Source organism: Serinus canaria, chromosome 23, assembly GCF_022539315.1.
Source record: "Serinus canaria isolate serCan28SL12 chromosome 23, serCan2020, whole genome shotgun sequence".
NCBI lineage: Eukaryota > Metazoa > Chordata > Aves > Passeriformes > Fringillidae > Serinus > Serinus canaria.
This window is the reverse complement of record NC_066336.1, coordinates 2,901,398-2,927,086: the sequence shown is the minus strand read 5'-3', so window position 1 is coordinate 2,927,086 and position 25,689 is coordinate 2,901,398. Positions and strand designations below refer to the sequence as shown.

At 47.9% G+C, this 25,689-nt stretch overlaps 3 protein-coding genes and 1 long non-coding RNA gene across 7 annotated transcripts in view; 2 read left to right on the top strand and 2 right to left on the bottom strand.

Moving 5' to 3' along the window:
- Positions 1–10: 10 nt before the first annotated feature.
- On the top strand, positions 11–7,518 carry DNALI1 (dynein axonemal light intermediate chain 1). Of its 2 annotated transcripts, none has more exons than XM_030230720.2 (6): positions 11–159; positions 281–354; positions 433–602; positions 3,032–3,210; positions 5,438–5,602; positions 6,548–7,518. In XM_030230720.2, exons 1-6 carry the CDS (start codon positions 79–81, stop codon positions 6,581–6,583), a joined length of 705 nt encoding a protein of 234 aa, XP_030086580.1. In that variant the 5' UTR covers positions 11–78; the 3' UTR covers positions 6,584–7,518. The 2 variants fall into 2 exon arrangements, with proteins under 2 accessions (XP_030086580.1, XP_050839385.1); XM_050983428.1 differs by having other exon boundaries at positions 25–237; positions 287–354.
- A 22-nt stretch (positions 7,519–7,540) lies between these two features.
- On the bottom strand, positions 7,541–18,198 carry GNL2 (G protein nucleolar 2). The gene is made up of 16 exons (XM_009097571.3): positions 17,927–18,198; positions 17,755–17,839; positions 16,134–16,228; positions 15,119–15,258; positions 13,703–13,887; positions 13,380–13,446; positions 12,177–12,335; positions 11,510–11,623; positions 11,236–11,364; positions 10,808–10,912; positions 10,552–10,710; positions 10,290–10,406; positions 9,541–9,974; positions 8,857–8,933; positions 8,132–8,226; positions 7,541–7,721 (listed from the first exon to the last, which is right to left on the bottom strand). Exons 1-16 carry the CDS (start codon positions 17,988–17,990, stop codon positions 7,572–7,574), a joined length of 2,175 nt encoding a protein of 724 aa, XP_009095819.1. The 5' UTR covers positions 17,991–18,198; the 3' UTR covers positions 7,541–7,571.
- A 58-nt stretch (positions 18,199–18,256) lies between these two features.
- On the top strand, positions 18,257–25,072 carry LOC108963181 (uncharacterized). The gene is made up of 2 exons (XR_001991887.3): positions 18,257–19,085; positions 24,120–25,072. It is a non-coding gene; the product is annotated as an uncharacterized LOC108963181 (long non-coding RNA).
- RSPO1 (R-spondin 1) overlaps positions 22,399–25,689 on the bottom strand; it is a 27,993-nt gene continuing 24,702 nt past the window's right edge. For all 3 annotated transcript variants that reach the window (XM_050983427.1, XM_009097570.4, XM_050983425.1), the window contains one exon: positions 22,399–25,261. In XM_050983427.1, the coding sequence (XP_050839384.1) occupies positions 25,110–25,261 (152 nt within the window). In that variant the 3' untranslated portion in view covers positions 22,399–25,109. The remainder of the gene's footprint in view (positions 25,262–25,689) is intronic.

Below are 25,689 nucleotides of genomic sequence, written 5' to 3'. Positions count from 1 at the left end.
AGCACTTCCGCCCGTCAGCGCTTCCGCCCGGGCGTTGCTGCGCGTCGCGGTCGCCATGGTGACAGGGCCGCGGCCGCCATGGCGGCGCCGCCGGAATCGCTGCTGCGGTACTGCCCGCCCGTGCTGGTGTCCCGCCGAGCAGACAGGTCCTCCGCGGCGGTGAGCGCCCAGGGGGCACGCAGGGGGGCACCGCGTCCCACCGGGGCTGAGCGGGCCGGCGGCCGAGCGTGCCGCGGTGCCCCGCCCGCTCCTACGGCGCTGTCCTCTGGTGTTCCCGCAGGCCCAGCGCACCCCCGCCGGCTTCTCCGCCACGCAACAGCCGCAGGAGCTCCTGAACGCCATCCTGCCGCCGCGGTGAGCGGGGCCGGGCCGGGGCCGGCGGTGCCCGGGGGTCCCCGGTGCCTCCGGTAACGGCCGGTGCTTGTCTGGCAGGGAGTGGGAGGAGGCGCAGAAGCTGTGGGTGCAGGAGGTGTCCACCGCGCCCAGCACCCGCCGCGACGTCGTGCAGCTGCAGGAACAGCTGGACCGGCAGCTGCAGCAGCGGCAGGCGCGGGAGACAGGGCTGTGCCCCGTGCGCAGGGAGCTCTACACGCAGTGCTTCGGTCAGTGCCCGACACGCGGGACAGCCTGGCAGGGCATGCCTGCACCTGAAAAACAGCCTTGAGTCCTCGTAGTTATCCTTTAGCTGCACTTCAACTAAGTTTATTTAAAGTAACTTACAGCCGTGTGTGTGTTACACACTCTAATGACACGGTGCTGGGCTCACAAAGGTGAGGGGTTGCCTGCACGTGAAAAACAGCTTTAAATCCTCGTAGTTATCCTCTAAGTTTCACTTCAACTAAGTTTATTTAAAGTTACTTATAGCTCTGTGTGCGTTACACACTACAGTGTGGGCTCCCAAAGGTGAGGGGTTGCCTGCACGTAAAAAAACAGCTTTAAATCCTCGTAGTTATCTCTTAGCTGCACTTCACCCAAGTTTATTTAAAGTTACTTATAGCTGGCATTATCTGGAGGGTTGCACAACCACTCTGCTTTTACCTGCTGTGCTCAATGCTATGGCTGCAATGTAACAAAACAAATCAATTATTACTGTTTCTAGGACATGTCATGTCCTAGATATGGGTCCATTTACCCCAAAGGCCTGCATTTACCTTTCCAGAACCCTTTCTATTCCCTCAGAACCCTGTTTACCCTTCTGTAGAAAAGCTAAAGCTTAAAGCATCACTTCCAGGACCCCATTTATTCTCTGACAACCCTCTTTACTCTTCCAGGACCCCATTTACATCTCAGGCCCCCACTGACCCTTCAGGACCACATTTACCCCTCCAGAACCCTCTTTTACACCACCATGTAATAGGGACAATTACTATTAGAAGTCTTAAGCTGCACCAAGGGAAATATAGGTTGGATATTAGGAAAAAGTTTTTTATGGTAAGGGTGATAAAGTACTGGAATGGTCTGTCTGGGGGTGTGGTGGAGTCACCATCCCTGGGTGTGTTTAAAAAGAGATTGGACGTGGCACTCAGTGAGGTGTTGGGGCTGGAAGATCTCTTCCAACCCAGTGATTCTGTGATTCCATGTGTGATTCTGTGTCCCTGGCTGTGTGGCACAGTGAGTGGGTGAGTGTCAGCTCAACAGGTCCTCACCTGGGTAAATAGTGACATAGACTACCTACATTTTACAGAAGACTGATAATTTACTTTATTAAGAAATTCATTGTTTTTTTATATCCTAGTTCCCTACACGTAAACCTAACTGGTCCTTTACTTTAAACACCATCACCATTGGCTAATTAAGAAACCACCCTTTGCTAAACACATCTCCATAACCCATTCCACATGTTCCCAACACCAGGTGCAGCAAATTAAGATAAGAACTGTTTCTCATTCTTTTTTATGATTTTCTCAGAATGATATCTGGGAAAGCTGTCTGTTCCTCCCAGTGCCCAGAGAGCTGTTCACTGAGAGAGCTGTTCATGTTCCTCTCAGAGACTAGAGAGCTGTTTACTGTTTCTCTCACTGGCCAGAGAACTGTTCACTGTTTCTCTCACTGGCCAGAGAGCTGTTCACTGTTTCTCTCACTGGCCAGAGAGCTGTTCACTGTTTCTCTCACTGGCCAGAGAGCTGTTCACTGTTTCTCTCACTGGCCAGAGAACTGTTCACTGTTTCTCTCACTGGCCAGAGAGCTGTTTACTGTTTCTCTCACTGGCCAGAGAGCTCTTCACTGTTTCTCTCACTGGCCAGAGAACTGTTTACTGTTTCTCTCACTGGCCAGAGAACTGTTCACTGTTTCTCTCACTGGCCAGAGAGCTGTTCACTGTTTCTCTCACTGGCCAGAGAGCTGTTCACTGTTTCTCTCACTGGCCAGAGAACTGTTCACTGTTTCTCTCACTGGCCAGAGAGCTGTTTACTGTTTCTCTCACTGGCCAGAGAGCTCTTCACTGTTTCTCTCACTGGCCAGAGAACTGTTTACTGTTTCTCTCACTGGCCAGAGAGCTGTTCACTGAGAGAGCTGTTCACTGTTTCAGTGCCCAGAGAGCTGTTCACAGTTTCTCTCAGTGCCCAAGAGAGCTGTTCACTGTTTCAGTGCCCAGAGAGCTGTTCACAGTTTCTCTCAGTGGCCAGAGAGCTGTTCAGTGTTTCTCCCAGTGGCCAGAGAGCTGCAGCCACAGGTGAGCTGTCACTATAGGACACGAAACAACATGACATGGACTCACTGCTCTTTCCAAGGTAAAAAAGGGACCTTTCTTTTTCTGACTCCAACATTTATAGATTTCCAAAGTGACAGTGGATTGGAGGGTGACAGTGTCACCTCTCCAATGACACTGCACAAACCAACAGCCCATAAAATTCCTCCTCCTCCATAAAAACTGCAAAACAATAAGTCATTTACACAAATCGTGCAAGAAACTTTGTCACAGGAACATAACCATCAAAAGGCTTAGAAAACCTTCAAAAATCAGCGCACCGGCGAGACGAGCAGCCGTGTCCCTTGCAGAGGCACTGCAGGCTCTGTCCCTGCTCCCTTGCAGACGAACTGATCCGGCAGACCACGGTGAGCTGCGCGGAGCGGGGGCTGCTGCTGCTGCGCGTGCGGGACGAGCTGCAGCTGACGCTGTCAGCGTACCAGGCGCTCTACGAGAGCAGCGTGGCCTTCGGTGTGCGCAAGGCACTCAAGGCCGAGCAGGGCAAGGCCCACCTGGAGAAAAGGGTGAGCCACCTCTGTTGTAGTGTGGTTTCATACTCTGTAATACTTGGAAGGAGTTTTGGTTTTGTATGCCTATTTTTCCCAAATGGTTTATGCCAGATTGTGCCCCCCTTTCCTTCACCTGTGTAATCCCTCTCCCTTGCTGAGGTCATCCCCAAATCCCCACCCTGGCTCTCTGTCAATCACTCAGCATCCCATCCCCTCCATCTAGAAGCTTTGGTCCAGGATGTCAAGTGATTAGCCAGAGGCTAGAGGTCAGCCCCCCAAGCATACACTGTCCTAAATGCCTATCCCACAGTACCCATCCCTTAAGGTCACTTATTGGTTAGTAAAATGTTATCTACTTTAGGTTTCCACCTCCCTTTAAATGTAACCTTGGCACCTCTCCCAGGGCCCTCAGCAGGAGGCCCCTGGAGGTGTGGGAGCTCCCAGGAGCTCCCGATAAAACCTTGGATTAACTAACCCCTGCTCAGAGTTGGCCTTTTATCTTCCACCAATGTCTCTAGTGTCTCTTCTGCTGCAAAGGTGACCAGCCTAGCTGCCCTCAGCACCCTCGGGGCACGAGACAGTGTCTCCCTGGTGTCTGCCGACCCAGGGCTGGCCAGGGGTTCCTGAGAGGCTCCCAGAGGGACAGAGACACACAAAGGGGTCCACGCACAAAAGGGTCTAAAAGCCACGGGGTGTAAGCAGATTTCCTTACCAAACTACTTGGGTTCCTGTGGTAGTGTTCGCAGGGGTCCCAGGACGAGGGAAGAGATGAGAATCTTGACTCTGTTTCAGAAGGCTGATTGATTATTTTATGATATATTAAAAGAAAATGATATATTAGAACTATACTAAAAGAATAGAAGAAAGGATTTAATCAGAAGGCTAGCAAAGGAAGGAAAGGAATGATAATAAAATCATGTGACTGACCAGAGAGTCTGAGACAGCTGGACTTTCATTGGCCATTAATTAAAGACAACCACATGAGACCAATCACAGATCCACCTGTTGCATTCTACAGCAGCAGATAATTATTGTTTACATTTTGTTTCTGAGGCCTCTCAGCATTTTTCATAAAATATGTCCTTGACAGGTTCCACCAAGGCACTCTGCAGGCACTGTGCAGACTGTGGGAAAGTTGTTTCATTTCCCATAGTCTGTACAGTGGAATTTTGGTCTGCTGTTCTAATTCCAAACCTCCACCTTGACACCTTCCTGTTTGCCTTACAGTGCTTATGTCAAGTTTCTGTTGTGGTTGGGTTATTTTATGGGAAGATCCTTCTTTGCTAGTGTTTAGAGAATTTCTGCTCTTTAAATCTTTAAAGCTTCCCATTGTACAATGGATTCTAGATAATTACATTAAAAACATAGTCTGCTGTCTCTGCTTGCCATGTATGAACTATGATACTGAATTTCTTTGTCTTTTACTGTTGAAAACAATGCAAAAGCAGAGTTTCATTAGTCCCAGTATCCCAATTAATATAATACAATTATTTTACTGAAACCTGGTATCTTTTTTCAAGTCTCCCCTGAAAATTAAAGTGAGACAACACGAGTGATGCCTTGGGGCCCTGTGATGGAGCTTTCTGCACGTGACAATAGCACATTTTATATCCTTACATTCATTGTCTCCGTTTCCACAGGATGGCAGCAAAGACCATCAATATACTCAGCCCACTGTCCTCAGGCTCAGCTGCACTTCTGAAGCTTGTTGCACAGCTTTAAAGTCTGCACCACACACCACTTTGTCCTGATGCCTTAAATTTTAGCTCTTGTGTTTTTCAGATTCTGTACTGCATTAGTATATAACTCTGAACTTCATATAGAGTGTTAGCAAGTTTTCCTCACAGTTCAGTTAGCCAAAACAATCCTTTTTCCTTTCTTGAGAACACCATTATAGCTTCAGGCCCAAAAAGTATGAACAGCAAATTGAGGAGAGCAAACTGGGAGGATGGGACTTCATAACTTGAAACTGTAATTGGACAATTAACTCCAATATGGAAATGGACCAATACTTATAAAAGTGTGAAAACTCTTGACTCATGGTGCATTTTGGGTGTAGCCTTGGCCAGGCTCTGGTACTGCCCAAGGTGTATTCTTTGAAAGCTTTTTAATAAAACCTCCTTCATTCCTTTAACTCTGTCTAGCCTCTGTTCTAGGTAGCCTCTCAATGCATCAGTGCCATGTGAACTGAAAATTGACTGTTTGCCAACAAAACTTGAGACATCTGTACTCTTTTTCCAAGATTGCAGAGCTGGAAGAGGAAAAGGAGGAGCTGGAAAAACAAGTGAGTGAAGAGAAAGCGAAATGTGAGGCCATTGAAAGGCAAGAAACAGAACGTCGAGAAATAGAAGAGAAGAAACACAGTGAGGAGGTTCTGTTCCTCAAACGGACAAACCAGCAGCTGAAGGTCAGTAAAAATCCAGAATTCCAAATACTAGTGGTAAAATTCTCATTAAAACCATTAAAGCCCTAGTAACACAACACACCATTTAACATTAAATATTACCCAAGAACAACTGTGCAGGGACCAGATAATTATTTGAGCTTGTGGCTTTGGGGAGAACAGAACTTCTGCTCTGTACTTTGTTTTTAAAAGGAAAAAAAACAACCCCACATCTTTTGAGTAAGGAAAGAATGTCTTCCTGAACAGCATCAAATGTTTCTGGCTACAGCTAAAAACATTTCCCTTAGAGCAAGCTGCTTTTCCTGCAGATCCTACTTTCAAACTCACATTTTCAGGCTGCCTTGGAATGTCTTAGGACACAAAATCTTAGATCAGATGTGTGTTGCCCCTGTATCAGATTCTTCCTTGAAGAACCTGTTTTTGACCAGCTGTGTGTGCCACTGCTGAGGGTTATTGTGGTGGCTACTCCCATCCATCCACTAACTGGCATCAAATTTTCTCAGTAATCACAAAATTTGCTGTTCCCAGCTACTCTTGTCCCAGAATCAGTTCATGTTCCAAATGCTAAAGAGCCAAATACTTAATTTAGCTCACATAGTCCAGCTTCAAATCTGAGAATTCAGACCACTGTTTCAACAGCTTTTATTTAATTTCCTCCTCAATGCTTCACATTCTAAACAGAGTCTCTCATCCTACAGAGCCAAGGCTAGCTCTGTTCTCCTCAGAATGCAACAAGTGTGCATGCCAGGAACGACAAACTAATTTATAAAACATGTAGGAATGGAATTGCTGGGGAACAAACCTGGCCTGGCTCTCCTGGCAGCAGCACAGCATCCCTCAGCTCCTTGCTGTGAACATCCAACAGAAAATTTAGACCTTCACAGCACTGAAGGTTCATTTTTTAGGTTAGGAAATCTAATTTGTCTCGCTGTCTCATTTGTTTTTCAGGCCCAACTTGAATGCATCATTGCAGCAAAGAATTAATTGTTTTGTTGTCCTCAAGGCAGGCTCAGAAGAGCTGTCAGAGCAAGAAGCTTGCAATTAGTGACAAAGATTTTTCTTCCTAAAATGATCTTGAGTTTTCACTTACCAGTAACAGCAGGCAGTGTAACTGTGTTCTTTCTTTCTCTCTTGAAGAGTTGAAATTCAAGACCTTTATTAATTACTGCTCCCTCCTTCAGAGCCATCTCAGCAGTCAGCTCTTTGAACAGTGAACTTGTCTGGAACTTGCCTGTTGGTAATGTGCTAATGACCTTCAAAGCAATAACTAATAAACATTTTTAAATGCAAACATCTCTCTGACATTATTAATTTGAAAACTATGTAGAAGATTCAGAAACAATACAGAAGTGCCTACAAGCAAATTAAGTGACATGCACCAAGAAAGAAATGGCAGCTCACTCTTGGACAGGTGGCTTGGGGGCATTTCCTTGAGTCCCTGCAAGCTGGTGTCAACTGTACATGGAAATCCCTTGTCAGAACCATCAGCGGTAACTGAGCACAGGCAACACCAGAGCTCTGGGTGTGACTGTTTCTGGTGAAAGGAAAGGGCACAATGGCAGTCAGATTGACTTCTCAACGGAAGCAAATGAAATCCCTGCTTGAGGTACCTCTGGGAGCAGCTGGTTACATAGAAGGTGAACAAGGGAAAGAGAATTCTCTGTGGTCATGTGAAAAACCCCATAAAGCCAGTTTCCAGAACAAAACCCACCCAAACCCCACCAGTGAGCAACACTGGAATAGCTGTTTGGCTACTGCAGTGTTTGCTGGCCTGGGACAGCGATGTGGAAATACCATCAGCTCCAACTGCACAAAGAACTTTCAGATGATGCAGAAACAAAGACAGAGATGCTGCTCCTCGGGCCAGGACAGACCGGTCACACTGGGCTTTGAACAGGAACCGCAAGTTTTATAGTAAAAAAAGCCACCGCATACTAGAGCTGTTTTATGTAAAATTTAATAGAATAAGCAGCTATTGCTTATGGTTGTATTTTTTGTGCTTTGATCTTTGTCCCTCCAAGCCAGTTTTTTTCTTGTTCTTATTCTTATTTTTCACGTTGTGAGTTTCATAATACCGGACTCCGACTTTCTTGGAGCGCTGCTGCCTCTCGGCTCGTCTCCTCTGCAAACACAAAACACATTAGCAAATCCCCAGCATCCAGAGCCTCAGTGTCTGCAACTCTCCAATGGTGTTCACTTTGCATTCCACACACGTTAAGTAAAATAAATAATTTCAAACAAAATGTTACTGATGTGACTCTGTATAGAACCCACCCGCCCTGCTCTTATGGGAAAAAGCTCCACTTCAGTCTACAGCAAGACACAAGATTCAATCTGGTGTGCATAGTCAGGTAAGAAGGGGGTGACAGAAGTTGTCACAGAACATTCATAACAGAAATCTGTTTTCATTCCCCTTCTGTTCATGCCCAAAATCTCAAAGCTCTTTAGTGACAACAGGCTCGTTAGTGTTATCGCCAGGATAAAAAAGCCAGCTTATTTCCCTGCTCAGTTGTGCTAGGAAAGCACACTTACTTCTTTGGATGTGAGTTTCTTACAAGGCTGTTTACCCAACTGGTCATCATCATCATCATCACTTTCCTCTTTCATCTTTCTTTTCTTCTCTGTGCCTGCAAACAGCAGAGATCATGCCCTTGGTATCTTCCAGAACACTCATTTGTTTGAAGAATTGCAGGCTGAGGTCACCATTTCAACTCCTTGAGCAACATATTCCCTTGGCTGTATTTAAGAGCTTCTACCAAAACAACACGAATGTTCCTCAGAGTTATTACTGTGAACACTGCTCTCGAGCAGCAGGTTGCTCCAGCCCCATCCAAGTCCAGGAAAATTCCACAGTCCTGTCAGGACAGGGCTCTCCCACCTGATTGTGCCTTTGCTCAAACTGACAACAACTCAGTAAAAACCTATAGCTTGAACTGTATCTGCTTTTATACATCCCAAACCCCATCCACTCCTTCCTATAACACTCAGGGCTGCTCTGGCTGCAGCCTCTGGGAGCCCAGGCTGTTGAAACTCAAAAATTGCCTTCCCTGTATCTTCCCTCCTGAGAAGGAGATCTCCCATCACACACACACCGCTGTTCCACAGGAAGGCTACACCCTTGAGTCAGCTGAAGGGAGATTTAAGTAGTTTTAGGAGAAAAGATCCAGTGGATGCTTCTCCCCTTAATGCCATTTTTTTTTCTTTGGCTCATAGGATTTCCAAATGTAGATTAAGAACATCTACTGATCTTGTTTTACCTCTGTCTTCAGTTTCTTTGGGTTCTTCAGCCTTCATGTATTTTGCAAACACTTGGTCAGTCAGTCGCTTGGGGATTCTATGGAAGATAAAACCAGCAATAAAAGATTGTTGTTACAGTGACCACCTCTGAGAAGCCGTCAGACTCCAGCAGATCCCAGTCCCCTGTCAGCATCAAAGCCAGTCTTTGCACCAGAATATTGCAATACTGTGCTTGTGTGCTATATGAGAGAGAGAATGTAGCACTTAAACCTTCAAATCTCCCTCCTCACAAGGCTGGTGGGTGAGCTTTGCTAAAACTCACCCAGGGGGGTGAGTATGGGCCAGGATTCACTGCACATGCACAAAGACCGAGGCATATCCAGCCTTGGGATTACCCAGTATCAAGGAGAGATCCGAGGATGCAGTATTGCTGCCCAGATAACCAAGGTAATGCTAACTCTAATCCATAGTTTAAGAGGCAGCTTTCCAAAAGTGAGAACGTTTTTAATTTGCTGGTAAATACCAGCTCTTGGAATAATCTTTCAAAAACAAAGTGCTACTTGGCCCAATTCCCAACCCTTATAGCTAAGCCAGATAAGCTGTGGAAACTTATGTGTGTCAAGCAAGTCAGAAATGGATTCAATCTACAGCAGAGTCTTATCAACCCTTTCCCCCCCTGCAATGTATTGGACAGATTCAAGTACCTTATTGCTGAGAATCTCTTGGCCTTAGCTTTATCCAAAAATTTTCTGTATTTTGCAATCTTGTCTTCCAAAGTCTTAAGAATTGCTTTAGAGCTCTCCTGGGCACCTGGTGCCACCTGCAATTCCTCCTCTCCTGGATGCTGATGTTCCTCACTTTCCTCTTCCTCCTCCTTCTCCTGCTCCTCCTCTCCACAGGAATCATTGTCTGTGTCATCAAAACCTGGCACATGCACAGGAACCAGGTCTTCTTCTGAGAACTGAGGGGCCACATTAATCCTGCCGAAGTTCTGCCGAACGTGGGACATGAGTTGCCTGATTTCATTGTTTGTGTTGTTCTCCTCTTCTGCTGCCTCCACACCTGGTGCCACCAACTCAGAGACTTTCTCCTCAGTGATATCTTGGCTGGATGTCACAGCTGCTTCCAACACAGGAGTCTGCAAGGAAGAGCAGGATATATAATCCCCAAAGTCTGTCCCACCACCTCCAGGAACAACTTCCATTTTCTCTCAGAAAAAGCCTAAGATGACAACATGATTAGTAACATTTCTGTAGTAATGACTCAGACATCTCTGTAAAGAGCACTGCTACCTGGTCCTCACCAAATTCAGGTTTCACATCAAGGACCATGCTTGGGCAGAGCCCAGGACATGCACTGCCCAAGTTCCATGGCACTCTGGGAAAAGTAGCAGTGAATACCATTAGCAAAATCAAATATGAGGGAAGAAGAGGCACAAGCATCCCATTCTTACCTGGGGACCTGGCTGATCTAGTTCTGCCATTGGTGGCATCACAAAGAAAGGGATTCTGCCCCTCTGCCAGTCATTGAGAACCATCTTGCTCACAGTCTGCAAGTCAGGCTCACCACCCTGAGAAAAACAGGAACAGTTTATGTCCATGTTTGTGGGGCACACAGCCCTCCTGTGCCCCGTGAGCAACAGAAACATTGCCATTTCCCATGTTCAGAACAGGCCACAGGCTCTTCCAGCCCACAAATGCAGGAAGCTGGCACACCTTTAGCAGTTTTCCAGTCCTAGCAGCAAGTTTCTCAAGGAAGTCTTCTGCATCCGTCCAGGAATCAATTTTGTATGTCTTCCTGATGTACTCTGCTTTGGCTCTTTCCAGCACAGCAACAATATGGTCTTCAGGGCTCTTAATCTTTTCAACTTGAACCTGAAAAAGCACAGCAGAGCATCAGGAGAGGATCAACCCTCTGAGATCATCACAGTGCCAAGAAGCAAAGCCTTCCAGCCCCAGTGCAGGCACATACCACTCCCTTCAGCACAATGTCTGTCTCTGAGTCTCCTGATGGATAAACCACGCCGGGGCAGTCGATGAGAAAGATCCGCCGCATCAAGGTGATGTACTGCCACACCTGGAAGAGACCAGCAACTCCCCATCAGCACCTCCACACAGGCCTTGTCTCATTTTTGAAGACCAGAGTCAGCGAAACAGAGCCTGACCCAGCATTTGGATCAGGGAGTGAAGGCAGCTGAGCATTCCCATCACAGCCCTGCAGTACGGCAGGGTGGGAATTTGGGAATGCTGCCAGAGCAGGGCCTCAAAGCAGGGGCTGTCCATGAGCCCCTCCTCAGGGTCATACAACCTGTGCAGGGCAGGGCAGGGCAGAACCTGACAAGGTCATTAGGCTGATTTCACATGACCACATTGGTATCTTTAGCACTGGCATGTCCCTACCTTTGTCTCCCCTGCAATGGGGGCCACGCTGCAGACCTTCTTGGACCGCAGGGTATTGATCACTGAGCTCTTGCCAACGTTGGGGTAACCAATGAATCCCACACTGATCTGCTTCTTGTCAGAGTGTAACTGGTGAGAAACAACAGATCCTTTCACATCTTGGAGTGAGGGACAGAATTACCACTGCAGTCCTGAACCCTAAACGCTAAGAAAGCAAAAGGCCACACACAGTAACCCCCCAAACCAACCACAGATCCCCAAAACTGTTTTGTACCTTTCCAAATTGCCTGAGGAGCTGTATGAAAGCACCTTTGCCAAATGGGTTTGTGAGGCTGGCATGGAAAGCAAGTGTTGGATACTCCTGGGAAAGTACAGCAACCCAGCGCTTCTGGAGAGGCAAAGAGAACTGGATTAGAGACTGGGGCTGGACAGTGACACTCTGTGCTCAGAGAGGAGCACACAGCATCTGCACTGGGCTCACAACTGCAACTGGCCATGAATATTGCTAGAGAAGAACCTTTGAAGCACTTCCCCAGCCCAACAGCTAAAAGCTCTGAGTATTGTTTGTATTAAAGACAAACAATTTCCCAAAAACGCCTTCACTGCTAGCTAAAACTCATTAGTTTAATGACATAAAGCAAACCAGCTGGGGTGGATATGGATCCTAGGCAGACTAACATTTAGCACACTCTGGAGACAACAGCTGAACTGTTAAATCCAGACAGAGGAAGTAGGGAATTTGTGGCTGGCGTGTGTTGCTCAACTTGGCCAAACTTGGACAGATTTACATGGTAATTGTTACTTTTACTGCAGGCAAGCAGAGAACTCCCAGCACCCCAGTTGCAGAACGCCCTTCCAGACCAGCATGGGGACTGGCACAGAGCTACAGCCACAACAGGAACAAAGAAGGTCCACAGAATAACAGGCAGGACTGTGCTTACAGTGGCCCAGGTAGGAATGAGATCACATTTGTTCAGGACGAAAATGAGATGTTTCCAGGGCTTCTCCTTTTTAAGGTAGGATTCCACATGAGGGGAGCGAGTGCCCATGGGATCTCGGGCATCAAGAACTTGAACAACAACATCTGATGAGTCAATCACCTGAAAAATTGAAAAAAAAAACCACAGAGAAGTAATGGATTTTGCAGAAAGCAAGATACCTGTACCTCCCAAATAAAAACTAGTCATATTTGAAACTACATCATTAATTTAAAAACTTTGTATCCTTCACAAACTGCTAGTTCCCCACAGAGTAGTGAAGTTCAGTCTAACATCCACTGATGCTCTACTCTCTCCTCTCCAAATTCAACCTGGACACCTGAATGACTTTTACCTGTTCTTATGCACCAGGGAAAGAAAACATTACACCCAAACTGCAGCACACAAACCCCCAGTGTTCATCCTCCATTCAGCAACAACTCCCTTCTACCATTTCCTAATGGATCATGGTATAAAAGATGTTTCTGGACCAATATGAAACACACAACCAAGCAGGAACCTGCTGTTAGTCCACGAAGCAACTACAGCAGGGAGCTGTCATTTTATGACTTGTTTCAAGCCAAGTGAATTTGTTTCACAGCTTTTTCCTGCAGTTTTGGCAGCCTCTTACTGAAATCTGTTTTGCTCAACCATTTCCAGTGCTTTTAGATCCAAATGAAAAGGTTTTAAGCTACATTCAGAAATTCAGAGCAAAAAGTCAAGCAATTTCACACCTAAGAGCCACTGAGAGCACACAAACTGCTCATACCACCCCAATTCACTCAGTCTCCATTTCTCTGGCAGCCATGGTGGCTCATGGGGGTCAGAGCTCTCCCAAGATGACCCCATCAACATGCCAGATGTTTTTAGCCTAAAGAAACTTAAGGAAACATGACTCTTTTACTAATGGTGAAGACCCAGGAATCCAAGAGAAACTTACACTTTCACTCTGCCAGTCCCCTTCTAGATCATGCATTTTAAGAGTGTTTGTTCCTGTAGGACAAGAGCTCAAGAATCAAGCTCAGTCAGGCAGAGCTTCAGAAATTAAAATCTACTCTTTTTGAGTTTCTGTCATTGTTGCTGTACAGGATTTCAGTGCTGTGCTGAAGCCCCTAACTGTGCAAAGGCTGACATATGTGACTGCTGCAAACTCCAAGTGCCATTTACCTTGTAGAGCTCACCCCAGATTCTTTTGGACTGTCCTTTCTTAAAGATTTCCTCTTGTGCTTCATCCCTAGAAGACATCACCAGGAACATCAGCACCACAGATACAGGGTCAGGATCTTCTCCTCTCTTCAGCCATTTACAGACAAAAGAGGGGACAAAGCCTAAGTAACAGTTGGTATTTAGCCAAAATCCCACATTCAGCTAATCTCATTTTCATTCCTCCTCATACAGTAACAGCACTGATGGAGGTACCAGATCCTTCTTTGAAAACAAGGCTGGCTTTTCATACATGTATACAATGAATAATTTTCTTCTCCAGTCACCTTACACCAGTGTCCTCTGTCACCAGGTCTCTGTCCTTGCCCTGGTCATAAGACTCTGACGAGGCCTCAGCATTCTCCACCAGAGACTGCACATCACTTGCAGACAGAGTTGGTCTTTTCCTTTGGGATTTGGGGCCAAACGTTGTTTCAAATGTTTCTGTGTCAAGAATGTGAACTCTGGAGGTCTGAGGAAAAACAGACTGGTTAAAAAAAAACAAACCCCAAGCACCATTTTTTTCCCATCTCTCGTGACACACAGGGAAGTACCCCCGAGTTCAACACAGCCCTGGCAGTCTCTAACAAGTGACAGACACTTCCCTAACAATGTTTGAGTTTTCCACTTCAAGCTTTGAGAAACACAAGAGTGGATACTTAATAAGCAACAAAACATTCTGCACTTGCCAACGAACCATGCTTCAGTTCTTACACCATAAATGGTGTCAAATGCAATTACAAGCACCGTGATGAAAATTCAGCTGCTATCTTTGATCATTGCTTGTTTTTCTAACAAGAGCACAAATCTCGCCAAATTCTCAGATTTTTGTCATGGATAATTACAATCAAAACTAGATTTTAAAGCTTGCAATGAAAGCCAGCTTGTCTTGGAACAGCAAACAGTCCATGGCTGAAAGCAGCAATTTGTTTTGGTAACGCATGTTTTAACACAACCTTTTCCCTAATTTAAATAATGTTCTTATGACATGAACTTACAAAGTTTCCATATGACAAAACAGCTACCAATAGTCCAAAATAATGGTTTAGACACAGTGAAAAAAATGGCAGTAACTAAAACTTGATGTGCTAGAAATGAAGGCTGAATGAACAAGAATTTCTGACACAGGGTAAAACACATGTGTTTCAGTTCCAGTTCATCATGTGAGTGTCTGCAGGGTGAAGCAACCTCAGGAAAGGCACAGAAGCTGTTAAGAGGCATTAGAACTTCAGCTGGCACATTAACCTATCACCAATCACATCATAATATGACAGTATCATAACCTATCACAGAAGGCTTTGGGCTAGAAGGGACCTTAAAGCCCATCCAGTGCCACCCCTGCCATGGCAGGGACACCTCCCACTGCCCCAGGGTGCTCCCAGCCCTGTCCAGCCTGGCCTTGGGCACTGCCAGGGATCCAGGGGCAGCCCCAGCTGCTCTGGGCACCCTGTGCCAGGGCCCGCCCACCCTGACAGGAAAGAATTTTTGGAGTCATTTCCTATTTGACAATGAGAATTTTTATTAAGTAATGTGTCTTTCTTTGTCCTCACACTTGATGGCCACAGTGACAGGGAATCAGAACCATCCTTCCCCATGGAATCCACTACAGCTGCCCCTTGCAGAAGGCAGTGTTTCCTAGACCGAGCAGGGACAGCAGAGCTGCCCCCAGGTGTGCACACACCTGCACAGCCAGGGATACCCACGTGTGGTTTGATCCGATCGTAGAACAGGGACATGGGCAGCTTCTTCTGCTTCATGATCACCCTGTAAGGATCCTTCATCACAGTCTCCATCTCCTCCTGGAATTTCTGCAGGGATGATTGCTTGATCACACGAGTATTTCCTGAGTGTAAGAAACAACCATCACACCTGGCCTTTCCTGATCTCCAACTGGGGACACCAATAAAACATGAACTTTCCATTTGGGAACAAAAATACCAGTGAAAACCAAAAGGGTTTTACTTGAGACCAAGCCCAAAGAAGCAGCCAATCCCTTTCTTTCCCACCATTTATAGGAAATTTTAAAAGGATCTCTAGGACATTTAAAAGCCATTCACATGGGCAAACCATGGGGAACAAAACAGGAGCCAAAATAACCCCCCCTAGGGAAAGCAAAGCCCCAAAGCACAGGTACAGGCAAGGGGTGACAATGATGCCTCAGGATTTCAGCTTTTATATTTTCTATCTATTTGTAATCCTGCAGTTCTTTAGTGTAGAACTCCAAACTCCACACTTAGTGGGAGCTGCTGCTTCCCCATTTTGGGCAGACACAACAATTCCTCTCCAGGCCTGGCAATCAAGGACACCTCACTGCCTCAGGCCCTGAGAGATGGAAACAAAAGGGAGTTGGGGGAGCAAACTTGGGGTCAATGACTTCATTAGCTGAAGATGTAATTGGAAGATGAACCCCAATATGCAAATGAACCAAACTTATAAAAATGTGAAAACCTGTGACCCATTGGCCATTTTGGGTGCAGCCCCTGGGGGCTTTGTCTGCCCTAAATGTCCCTGAAGGCCTTCAATAAATAGAACTGCTTTTTATTGCCTTGATTTTGTCTGGCCTCTGTGTTTAGGTAGCCAAAAAAGGAAACAAGAGCAGCAGGGGTCCTTCACCTTCCCACACAGCTCTCAGACCACCATTCTGAAAATAACACCTTGCATCACACTAAATTCAACAGTTTTGAAGCTTGCTGAGTCTGGAAGTTGGGTAAAACTCACCAAACCATTTGATATTTGGTTCCACTCTTGCAACAGTGCCTGGTGCCACAGTTGACTGATACTGCAGAGGTTTGATGACTTTGCCACGTTTGTTCCTAAGGGACAGATGAAGACATGTCAGTGCACAGAGAGCAGCATTGACCCCTGCAGCCCTTGTGTGTGCCAGGCCAGAAGCAGAGACACAAAATGTAGAGGGACCCTTCCCCTGCAGTGGTGAATGCTGCCATGCACCCCATGGGGGTGAGTTAACCAACCCTGAGTGGCAGTGATGGCAGCCACAGCCCTTGGTCTCACTCCAGCCTGGCCAGACCCTCCCTGCAGCTGCTTGTGACAGCCCAGGAAGGGCTCCTGGGACTGCAAAAGGCACCAGTGCTGTTTTCTGGCAAATCCCACTGAGTTCTCTCACAAAGCCCTTTAACCAACTCTGCAGGACTCACCCACACAGGATTTGCAAGATGAGACCTGGTTTGAACTCAGCAATATCTCAAAATCCCTCCTCCCCATCTGCTCCCCAAACAGTGGGACATTTGGCACAAGAAACCAAACAAGGTGATGTGAAACAGGGCTCTCAGAACTGCCATAGCACAGACACGTGGGTGCTGCTCCCCTGCCATGGATCTCTGTGTGTGGCACAGAGGGGAACAGGGGGACCCTCTCTGGAAATGCTGAGGGAACTGAGGCTCTTAAGGTGTTTTGGAGGAGAGTTTGAGCTGTGCTGCTGTGGGAAATTCAGGAATTCTGGGTGGTTTGGGTCTCTCCAGGCAGATGCATCAAGTGTTTCCCAGCTGTATACCTGGTACATTGCTGGGCTGCTGAGAGCTCGGGATCAGGCTGAGATCAGGCTTGGGATCAGGCTCAGATCAGGCCTGGGATCAGGTCCAGGATCAAGGTCAGGATCAGGCTCAGGCCTGAGATCAGGCTCCCAAGTTCACAGGGTTACAGAGCCCACCACAGAGTGACTTACAAAATTTCTATATGACAAAACAGCTACCAATAGTCCAAAATAATGGTTTAGACACAGTGAAAAAAATGGCAGTAACTAAAACTTGATGTGCTAGAAATGAAGGCTGAATGAACAAGAATTTCTGACACAGGGTAAAACACATGTGTTTCAGTTCCAATTCATCATGTGAGTGTCTGCAGGGTGAGGCAACCTCAGGAAAGGCACAGAAGCTGTTACGGGCATTAGAACTTCAGCTGGCACATTAACCTATCACCAATCACATCATAATATGACAGTATCATAACCTATCACAGAAGGCTTTGGGCTAGAAGGGACCTTAAAGCCCATCCAGTGCCACTCCTGCCATGGCAGGGACACCTCCCACTGCCCCAGGGTGCTCCCAGCCCTGTCCAGCCTGGCCTTGGGCACTATCAGGGATCCAGGGGCAGCCCCAGCTGCTCTGGGCACCCTGTGCCAGGGCCTGCCCACCCTACCAGGAAAGAATTTTTGGAGTCATTTCCTATTGGAAAGCGCGAATTTTTATTAAATAATGTATCTTTCCTTCCCAGTACCAGTCCCGAGGTGTTCTGTGGTCTGTCCCTGGCGCGGCCCTGCCCGGCCGGTGCCGGGATCGCGGCCAGGCCAGGCCGCTGCTCCCCCGCGGGCCGGGCCGCTCACCTGCGCTCCTTCTGCCGGTACATGTTGAGGCGCCGGATGGTCGCTCGGTCCCGCATGTTGTTCCCTCCCTCGCCCCCGATACGATCTGCAGAGACAAGAGAACATCAGCCCCGGTTCGGTTCGGTCTGCTCTGGTCCGGTCCAGCCCGCCCGACCCGCGGCCTCGCCCGTACCGGGGTTGGTGCTGGCGCGGGAGGGATTGATGGAGCAGCGGCCCTTGTAGCGCGGTTTCACCATGGTGCCGGTGTCGATGCGGGTGCCGGTATCGGTGTGGGTTCCGGTGCAGGTGTGGGCTCCGGTGCCGGTATCAGTGTCGGTGTGGGTTCCAGTGCCGGTATCGCTGTGGGTGCGGGTTCCAGTGCCGGTATCGCTGTGGGTGCGGGTTCCAGTGCCGGTGGCGGGACAGACCCGAAGACCTCGGGCCGGGCCGCGGACACGCGCGCGGCACTTCCGGCGCGCGGCAGAGCCTGACGCACTTCCGGGAGCTGCCGCGCGGCGGCGCAGGCGCAGGCGGCACCCCCGGGCCCGGTTGCTACGGCAGCCTCGGCTCGGCCTGCCCGGCCTCGGGGTCTCTTGGTGTCCCCCCGTGTCTCCCGTGTCCCCTTCGTGCCCCTGTGCTCCTGTGATTTGTGTCGCTGCGCTCCGTGTCACTGCCCGTCTCTGGAGTGGCAGTGCCCGCCCGCAGCGCCGCAGTCCGGCCGGGTGGTTGAAGGCCCGGCGAGGGCGCTGGCACGGGAGCCCCCATTGTTCGGGAAGTGGAGTTTGTTCAGTGACACATCATGGAAATCGTTCGGGAGAGCGGCAGGAGCGCTCCCTGCCTCTCGCTGATGGGTGGGGGCTGCTGGTGTGACACTGGGGTGGCTGGTGGGATACTGGGGCTGCTGGTGTGACAGTGGGACAGCCAGACGGACACTGGGACTACTGGTGTGACACTGGGGCTGCTAAAGGGGCCCTGGAGCTGCTCGTGTGACAGTGGGGCTGCTAAAGGGGCACTGGGGCTGCTGGTGTGACACTGGAGCAGCCAGAGGGACACTGGGGCAGCCAGAGGGACACTGGGGATGCTGGTGTGACCCTGGGGCTGTTCATGGGACACTGGGATTGCTGGCGTGACATTGGGACAGTCGGAGGGGGCACTGGGACAGCCAGAGGGACACTGCCACAGCAGAGACTGGAGCACAAGGCAGTGCTGGTGGGTGTTTACAGGCACACGGGGCTGTTCTTTCTGGGTTACTGGCAAAGAATTTTAGAAATTAGCAATAGCAACGCTGCGTGTTTTCATTTGCAGGTAGAGAACTGCATGGATGGTGCATTAACAGATCAAATCTCTGCAAGGTCTGTGTCCAAAGCCCACATCCCTGTTATTACTGCCAGTCTGTAATAGCAATTTGAAAGCTCCTCACCTAGGGGAAATGAACAAAGCTGAACTGAAACTGTGTTAATTGATAGCAGAGCTTGGGCTAGAGCCAAGCTCAGCACCTTGGGGAATACTTGCCCAAAACACAGCTCTGGCCCATCCTTCCCAAACCCTTATTAGCAGCAGAGCAATGTCCTTCTGGTGCTGCTAATGCTCCTTTAAACCCAAAACAATAACAGAGCTGCTGGGATTTTGTTCTCCTAATGATTTTCAGCGTTTTGCTGTGAGGTGTAGAGTCCCTGCTGTACAAGGGAGCCACGATGAGTCAGGCCTTGGGACATGTTTTGTAAGACTGAGTCTGGAGTTGGAGGCTGTTTGGCTTAAGCCTACACGTTCTGGTTTTTCTCTTAATAGAATTATCTGTGCCTTGGGCATTGAAAAAGTACACATTGATGTGGCTATAAAAAATCAATTCCAAATTGTAGATAATTGTTTAAGCTATCAGACTCGAGGCTCATGTAGAAGAGTTTTCCCGGGACAAGTGTGTTTTCTATTAGAGTCAATATCAATCTGTCAGAAGAGCCTTTTGATTTTCAAAATTTTAGACTAAATAGTTGAGTAATACTTTTGCTCTGTTCTCCCCAACTCTTTCTTCCTTTCCCTTAAGAAAACTCCCTCTTTATTGTTAGCAAGACATCTTGGGGAGCAGCCAGAAAGTCGCCGTCTCTTTCTGTGAGGGAACAGACCCAGCCAGCTTTGGGCAGGAGGCTGTGGCAGGGAGAGTTTGTCTTGGGGATGCCCTGGAGTTGGCTGCTGAATTCCCAGGTTGGAAGTGTTGCTGGGAGGGCTCAGACCCTTTACCAGCCATTGGGGTGGGCTATGAGCCTGCATTTTGTGTCATAAGATCCTACTGATAATGTGTGGGGCCTGCTTCCAAACTGGCACCTTGCTGTGCCTCTTTCCTCCCCCTCACATATCCCCTGACCAAATTCCAGCACTGGGGCCAGCAGTTGGTGTTGAACTTGCAGCATCCCTGAGGCTGCAGCTGCTTATTGTGTATCTGATAACGTGCAAGTCAGATATTTTGCTCCACTAAACTGATGTTTTGTTGCTCCATGACTCACAGCTTTTCCTTTGCTGTTGATACATCCCCCCCATTTCAATCTTTAGCTTTTTCTCATTCTGTCCTGGCCACAACCAGCCAGGACAACAGGGTCACAGACCACTGTCCATCTCCTCTGCTACGTGGCCTCAGCCTCTCTGCCTGACCAGGGCTGAAATGAAATAATTTTGAGTTTTATGTGGCCTCATCTTTGTCAAATCCCAGTGAATGTGGTTACATGATGCCATCAGAATGACTCATTCCCATAATTACATATGTTCTGAGGGGTTATTCCCATTGTATTATTAAAAACTAGTGATGTTGGATTTTTGGCAGGGATTGTCTTCCTCGTATGATCTACAGATTTTGTCAATTAAATGAAGGAAAAGTAGATTTCCAAGAGTTCAGAACAAGACTGGACTTGCACTCAGAGCCCTTTTTCAGTGTGGTATTGAGCTCCTCTGTTTTATTAACAAGATAAAGCAGCCTCAGCCATCTCCCTCTGTTGTAGCAGTTCCTTGCAGAGCACAAGTGGATTTTGTAGCTCCTCTTCAAAATCACAGCAGAAGATCTTGTAGGCAGTTTATCACCACAGCAGCTTTCCCAGCTCAGTTCCTCAGGCATGGCTTCCCAGGGATACAGGAGCAGGAGCAGGAGGGAGGGCTCCTTGGCAAAGGATTCCAGGTGGGACAGGAAAGACAAAGTGATCCTGGATTGTTGCTTTGAATTTGGAGTTTCCAAAATGGTGACTGGAAGCAACAGGGGAACTTGGGAGGGAGGAGAAAACTGAAGTCAAGGAAAAAGGCAGGGAGTTGTTAGAGGGCTTTAAGAGCCCAGGCTGAGCTGTGGCAGTGGGGTGCAGCCCTGGGAGGGTGTGGGGGCTCAGAGCTGGGCTGCAGAGCCCTGGGTTTCACTCTGGGAACATCTGCCAGTGCTACAGATCCAGCAGGCACCAGTGCTCTGGGAGAAAAAGCAGTTAAAGAGAAATGTTTCCTCGTGGCTTGATTTGAACAGTCAGGAAAAGTAACTTCTGCCCTTATGGGCTCGGCTCCTCTGTGGCCCTGTCAGTGCCTCTAAAGCAGCATTTTACCTCAGGCTGGAAATTACAATATACCACCTACCTGGCTGCCTCTCTCTTCCTGTTCTTCAGAAATCCTGGAAATTCCAGCAAGCAGCTCCATCCAAACTATGGTTTGGCATCCAGCTGGGTGTGATGTATGACAGAGTACATAAATGCCATCAGGGTGATGGTGACTGACATTTATTGATGGTGATTGATTAAGTACTCTGGTATTTCTGTACTTTTAATATAGATTTTTTAAATGTGATGGCTATCATGTCTCTCTGTGAAGTCTATTGACTTCGTAAAATTTGTAAATATATATCTGAATTATCCCTTTTAGTGTTCTCAGACAATGTAATCCAAACCATAGTTTTAGAGATAACCTCTTTCACTATCCTACTTTGTTTCCTTTAATCAAAGCTAAAATTTCTCCTGGGTGAGAAATCATTTAAACATAAACATGGGCTAAGGAGTATATACATTACCTCCACCTCTCTGGGGGTGGAAAGTCAGTGAATTACTGTGTGAGGAGTGTGTGTGCACACAGTTCCTTGACTGTAGATGATGAAAAATACAGATTTATATTACCCAGAGAGGGTCAAGAATGTGATAGAACCAACATGTGTTTGGTGACGTTCATCTTCCTTAGGTTCCAAATCTCAGCAAATAAGAGAGCAATGAAACAGTTCCAAACCCACAACTGCAAGCTGTCCATTATCCCTGGCCCTCTGTTCCCCCCATGGCATGGGATGTATTGCTCCAAATCTGAGGAGACAGACTAGAACCCATCCTGCAGATTCTGAGTTAATGGAATTCTGTCCAGCAAATAATACCAGGGAAAATGAAGCTGTTCCCTGTGCAGTGGAGTTCCTGCCAAAGCATCTCTGTCTGTCTGTCTGTGCATCCAGCAGCTGCTTCTCCTGTCTAGCACCAAGCTGATCAAAGCTGAGAGTGGGAATAGGTGCAGGAGCTGGAGCAGTGACATTCCCAGCCATGATCCATGATCCATGTGGTTCCTTGGCTCTCAGATGTGGGCAGAAGCTCTCAGGAGAGGGTCCTGTATCTGTGGACATTTTTAATCAGTTGGGTTTGACTCCAGTTTTGGTGAATAAACAAATGAAGCTGGTTCAGCAAACCCATTTATTGATTTATTTGTTTAAAGACATGTATTTTACAGTGATGCCACGGAGACAACACCACAACAGGGTAATTTAGTGCATGGAAAGAGAGCATTCACATGTGTGTGAGTTGAGGTGACATCACCCAGCTAAGGACATCTCAGCTTGGACTGGGGAATTCAGTGTGCAGTTCATGTTGGTCAGAGGCAAAATGTTCCTAAATTCATAACTGAACCAGCTCTCTGGGAGTGGGAATAAGCACAATTCTTGAGCTGACTCAAAAAAAAAAAAAAAGAGAAAATAAATTTGATTTATTTTTTATATTTTTTCTCCTAATTGTTCTAAAACAATTTAATTTTAAAATCACCCCTACTGAAAAATTTTGGATATTCTTAATATGCATCTTAAACTTCCTGTTGCCTTTGTCCCTTTTTCTTCCCATTTTGCTCTGAAAAAAGGAAGAAAGTAGGGGAAAGGCTACAACAGAAAGAAGTTTGTCAGATTTTCTAATAATCCCTAGAGTTCTCTAAAATAGGTTCTGTTGATTTATTACATGCAGTTTAGTTTTGAAATTGTTGTGCTAATAGTGCCAGGAGTTACTGTAGGGAATCAAGTTATTACCAGAGCCTCATGTAGGAAACTTTCCTAATGCATTCTCCTTTCCTTAATCCTCTCTGAGATCTCAGTGGGGACGTGGCTCCAGGAGGGAGGCACAGCGAGCCAGGGAGCTGAGCTTCACCAACGGGTGCTGGTAAAACTGGAAGGGAAAATGGTTCTGCTTGCAAGCAAAATACTTCTCTCACAGGCTAGAAAATAGAGCAAGGTTGGATCATTCAGCTGGGAAGCTTTCAGAAATCATATGAACATGATCCATAAGCAACTTAAAGGATGACTTTTAAGAACCTCTTTCTCCCCCTGCTTGGTATGCTGGTCGTTTATCATTGTGCTGAAATGGAATCCCCTTTCAAAGATGGAATAGCTTCTTGTTTACTTAAACACAAAGTGGATGATAGGCTGAAAGGTTTTCCTGCCAGTAGAGCAGTCACGGAGAGCTTGGTACAGCTCTGGAGCCCAAACAAAAGTGCAGCCTCCATGCCCTGCCCCGAGCAGAGCCAGCCCTGGGATGCCTAGGTGAAGGGAATTGGGGTGTCCTGTGCCAGAGCTGAGTCCTTGGTGGGCACCATGAGCCACAGGAGAACCAGGGCTGGGGGTGTGACCCTTGGAGGGACAGGGAGCTCTCTCCTGCACACCTGTTGGCTCGCTCTGCCCTCCAAACCTCAGAGCTGAGGGTGCTATGGAAGCGAGTACAGCGAAGATTGGATTCACCAGGGTCAGTCTGGGTGAGGTTTCTCCTGCCCTTTGCCCTGCCAGGGGAGTGGAGCTCCAGCAGCACGTCCCTGATCCACCCTGAGAGCCATAGCACATCCCTGGGGAGCAGAGAGCTCCTGCTGAGCTCTCGAGAAATGAAATGTGTCTCTATGTGTTTATACAGAGAAATCCCATTTTAAAACCCCATGGCAGGGAGGGGGAGCCCCCCTGTGACACTGCCCTGAGCAGAGCAGGCAGCAAAGCCACCCAGGGCTTGCCAGCTTTGGCTGGCACAGTCCTTGTCCCAGTGCCTCTGCTCAGGTATCAGCTCTGGCAGAGCAGGAGAATCCAGGGAATTCCAGACAGTGCCATGCACACAGGTAGTTTCTACCCAATTCAAAAATTTCTTTCTCTTCTGCAGGGCCTGAGCTGTGCCTTCCCCCTCCTGCTTGCCTCCCTCCTGCCACACGCCGGGGTGACACCAGCTGTCCCCAACCCGGGATTGGCCCACAGCTGGGACCGTCCGAGCGGAGTCACAATATTTCAGCAACCTGTGGTTTGTTGTAACCTCTCATTTCCTCAATCTGCTGTGTGTTAAGTGGGTCCTTCAGTGGGGAGTTCCTCGGGGCTCAGCGGGGTGCAGCTGGGGTCCCTCTCGCAGGACGGCTGGTTTGTGCTGGCAGCATTTCCTGGGATTTTCTTAAAGCTTTGGTGAGTTTCCCTTCCACAAGTGAGTCTCTGTCCTGTGGGACACCAGCCTCCATAGGGGCCAAGGTATGAACCACACACTCAGGAAGCTGGTTGTCATTTTGATTTTGGGTTATTTTTTTTTTTTTTTTTTTTAATTTGAAATACTTCTTTGAAGCAGATTCAGGGCAGATGCCACTGACCTCTTACCACAAACACATATTTGCAATGATAAAGTCATACAGCTTTTGTGTTTAAAACACAAAATAAGGGGTGAGGGAAGAGAAAGAGGCCCCTGCTGTGTGTGTCTGGGTCCCAGGTGAGGGAGCGTGGCCACGTGGCTTCAGTCTTATCCCCTGGCTGAGTGGGGCTGTGTGCTCGAGCTCCATTTGAGGCCTTTGATCATGAAATCAATCCCATGTCTGGGTCCTTCACTGGTTTATGCTCCACCTCTCCTCCCTGCTGTCCCCACAGAGCCCTGGGGACGCTGTGGCTTTGCCTCCACGTGTGCTCCCACTCCTCAGCAGCGTTCTCCCACAGCCCTGGGCGGGGTGTGTGTGCAGCCTCCTTCAGGATGTGTGTGTGGCCTCTGTCAGTCCGTGGGTCAGTCTGGAGTATATGTCTGTCTCTGGACACGTTACATGGTGTAGCAGTGCTCTGTTCAATAAAGCTTTCATATACATAGCAGCAATGGAGTCTTGCCATCCGGTGACGCACTGGCCAGCTACTGGGCAGGGCTAGCGGGCGTCACGGGCACCGTGGCCCCTCTCTGTTTGTTCTTCCTCTTCTTGTTGCCAGACTTAGTGTCTTTGGTGTCTTTCCGATTTCTATTCCCATTATCTTGCTTTCCTTGCTCTTCCTTTTTCTTCCTTTTCCCTGCAGAAAAGCAAAGGGACAGCGTGAGGTGGAGCGAGGCGTCGGGGAACAGATCGGCACTGTACCCTTCACCCTGTCCCCCTGGTTAATTCCTGTGCATTTAACCACTGCTCAGAGCCCTTTCCCCTCAGAACACTCAGCACAGCTGCAATCCTTGTCCATTCTGTAACAAGATAACCAAACCATCCTTCATCCTGCAGGCTGTAATTCCTGGGAAAAACAGACCTATTCTGGTAGAGAGCTCCCATCATGGCAGCACACAGGCATGCACCCCTGGCTGGAAAAGAAAACTAAAATGGTGTTTTTTTGGCATGGGTTGGACTGGATCTTGAAGGTCTCTTTCAGCCTTGCCATTCTGTGAATTCTATAAAATAGGTGAAACCTGTGGCACACACAACAAGCTGTGCCAAGGATCACCCCCATGGGTT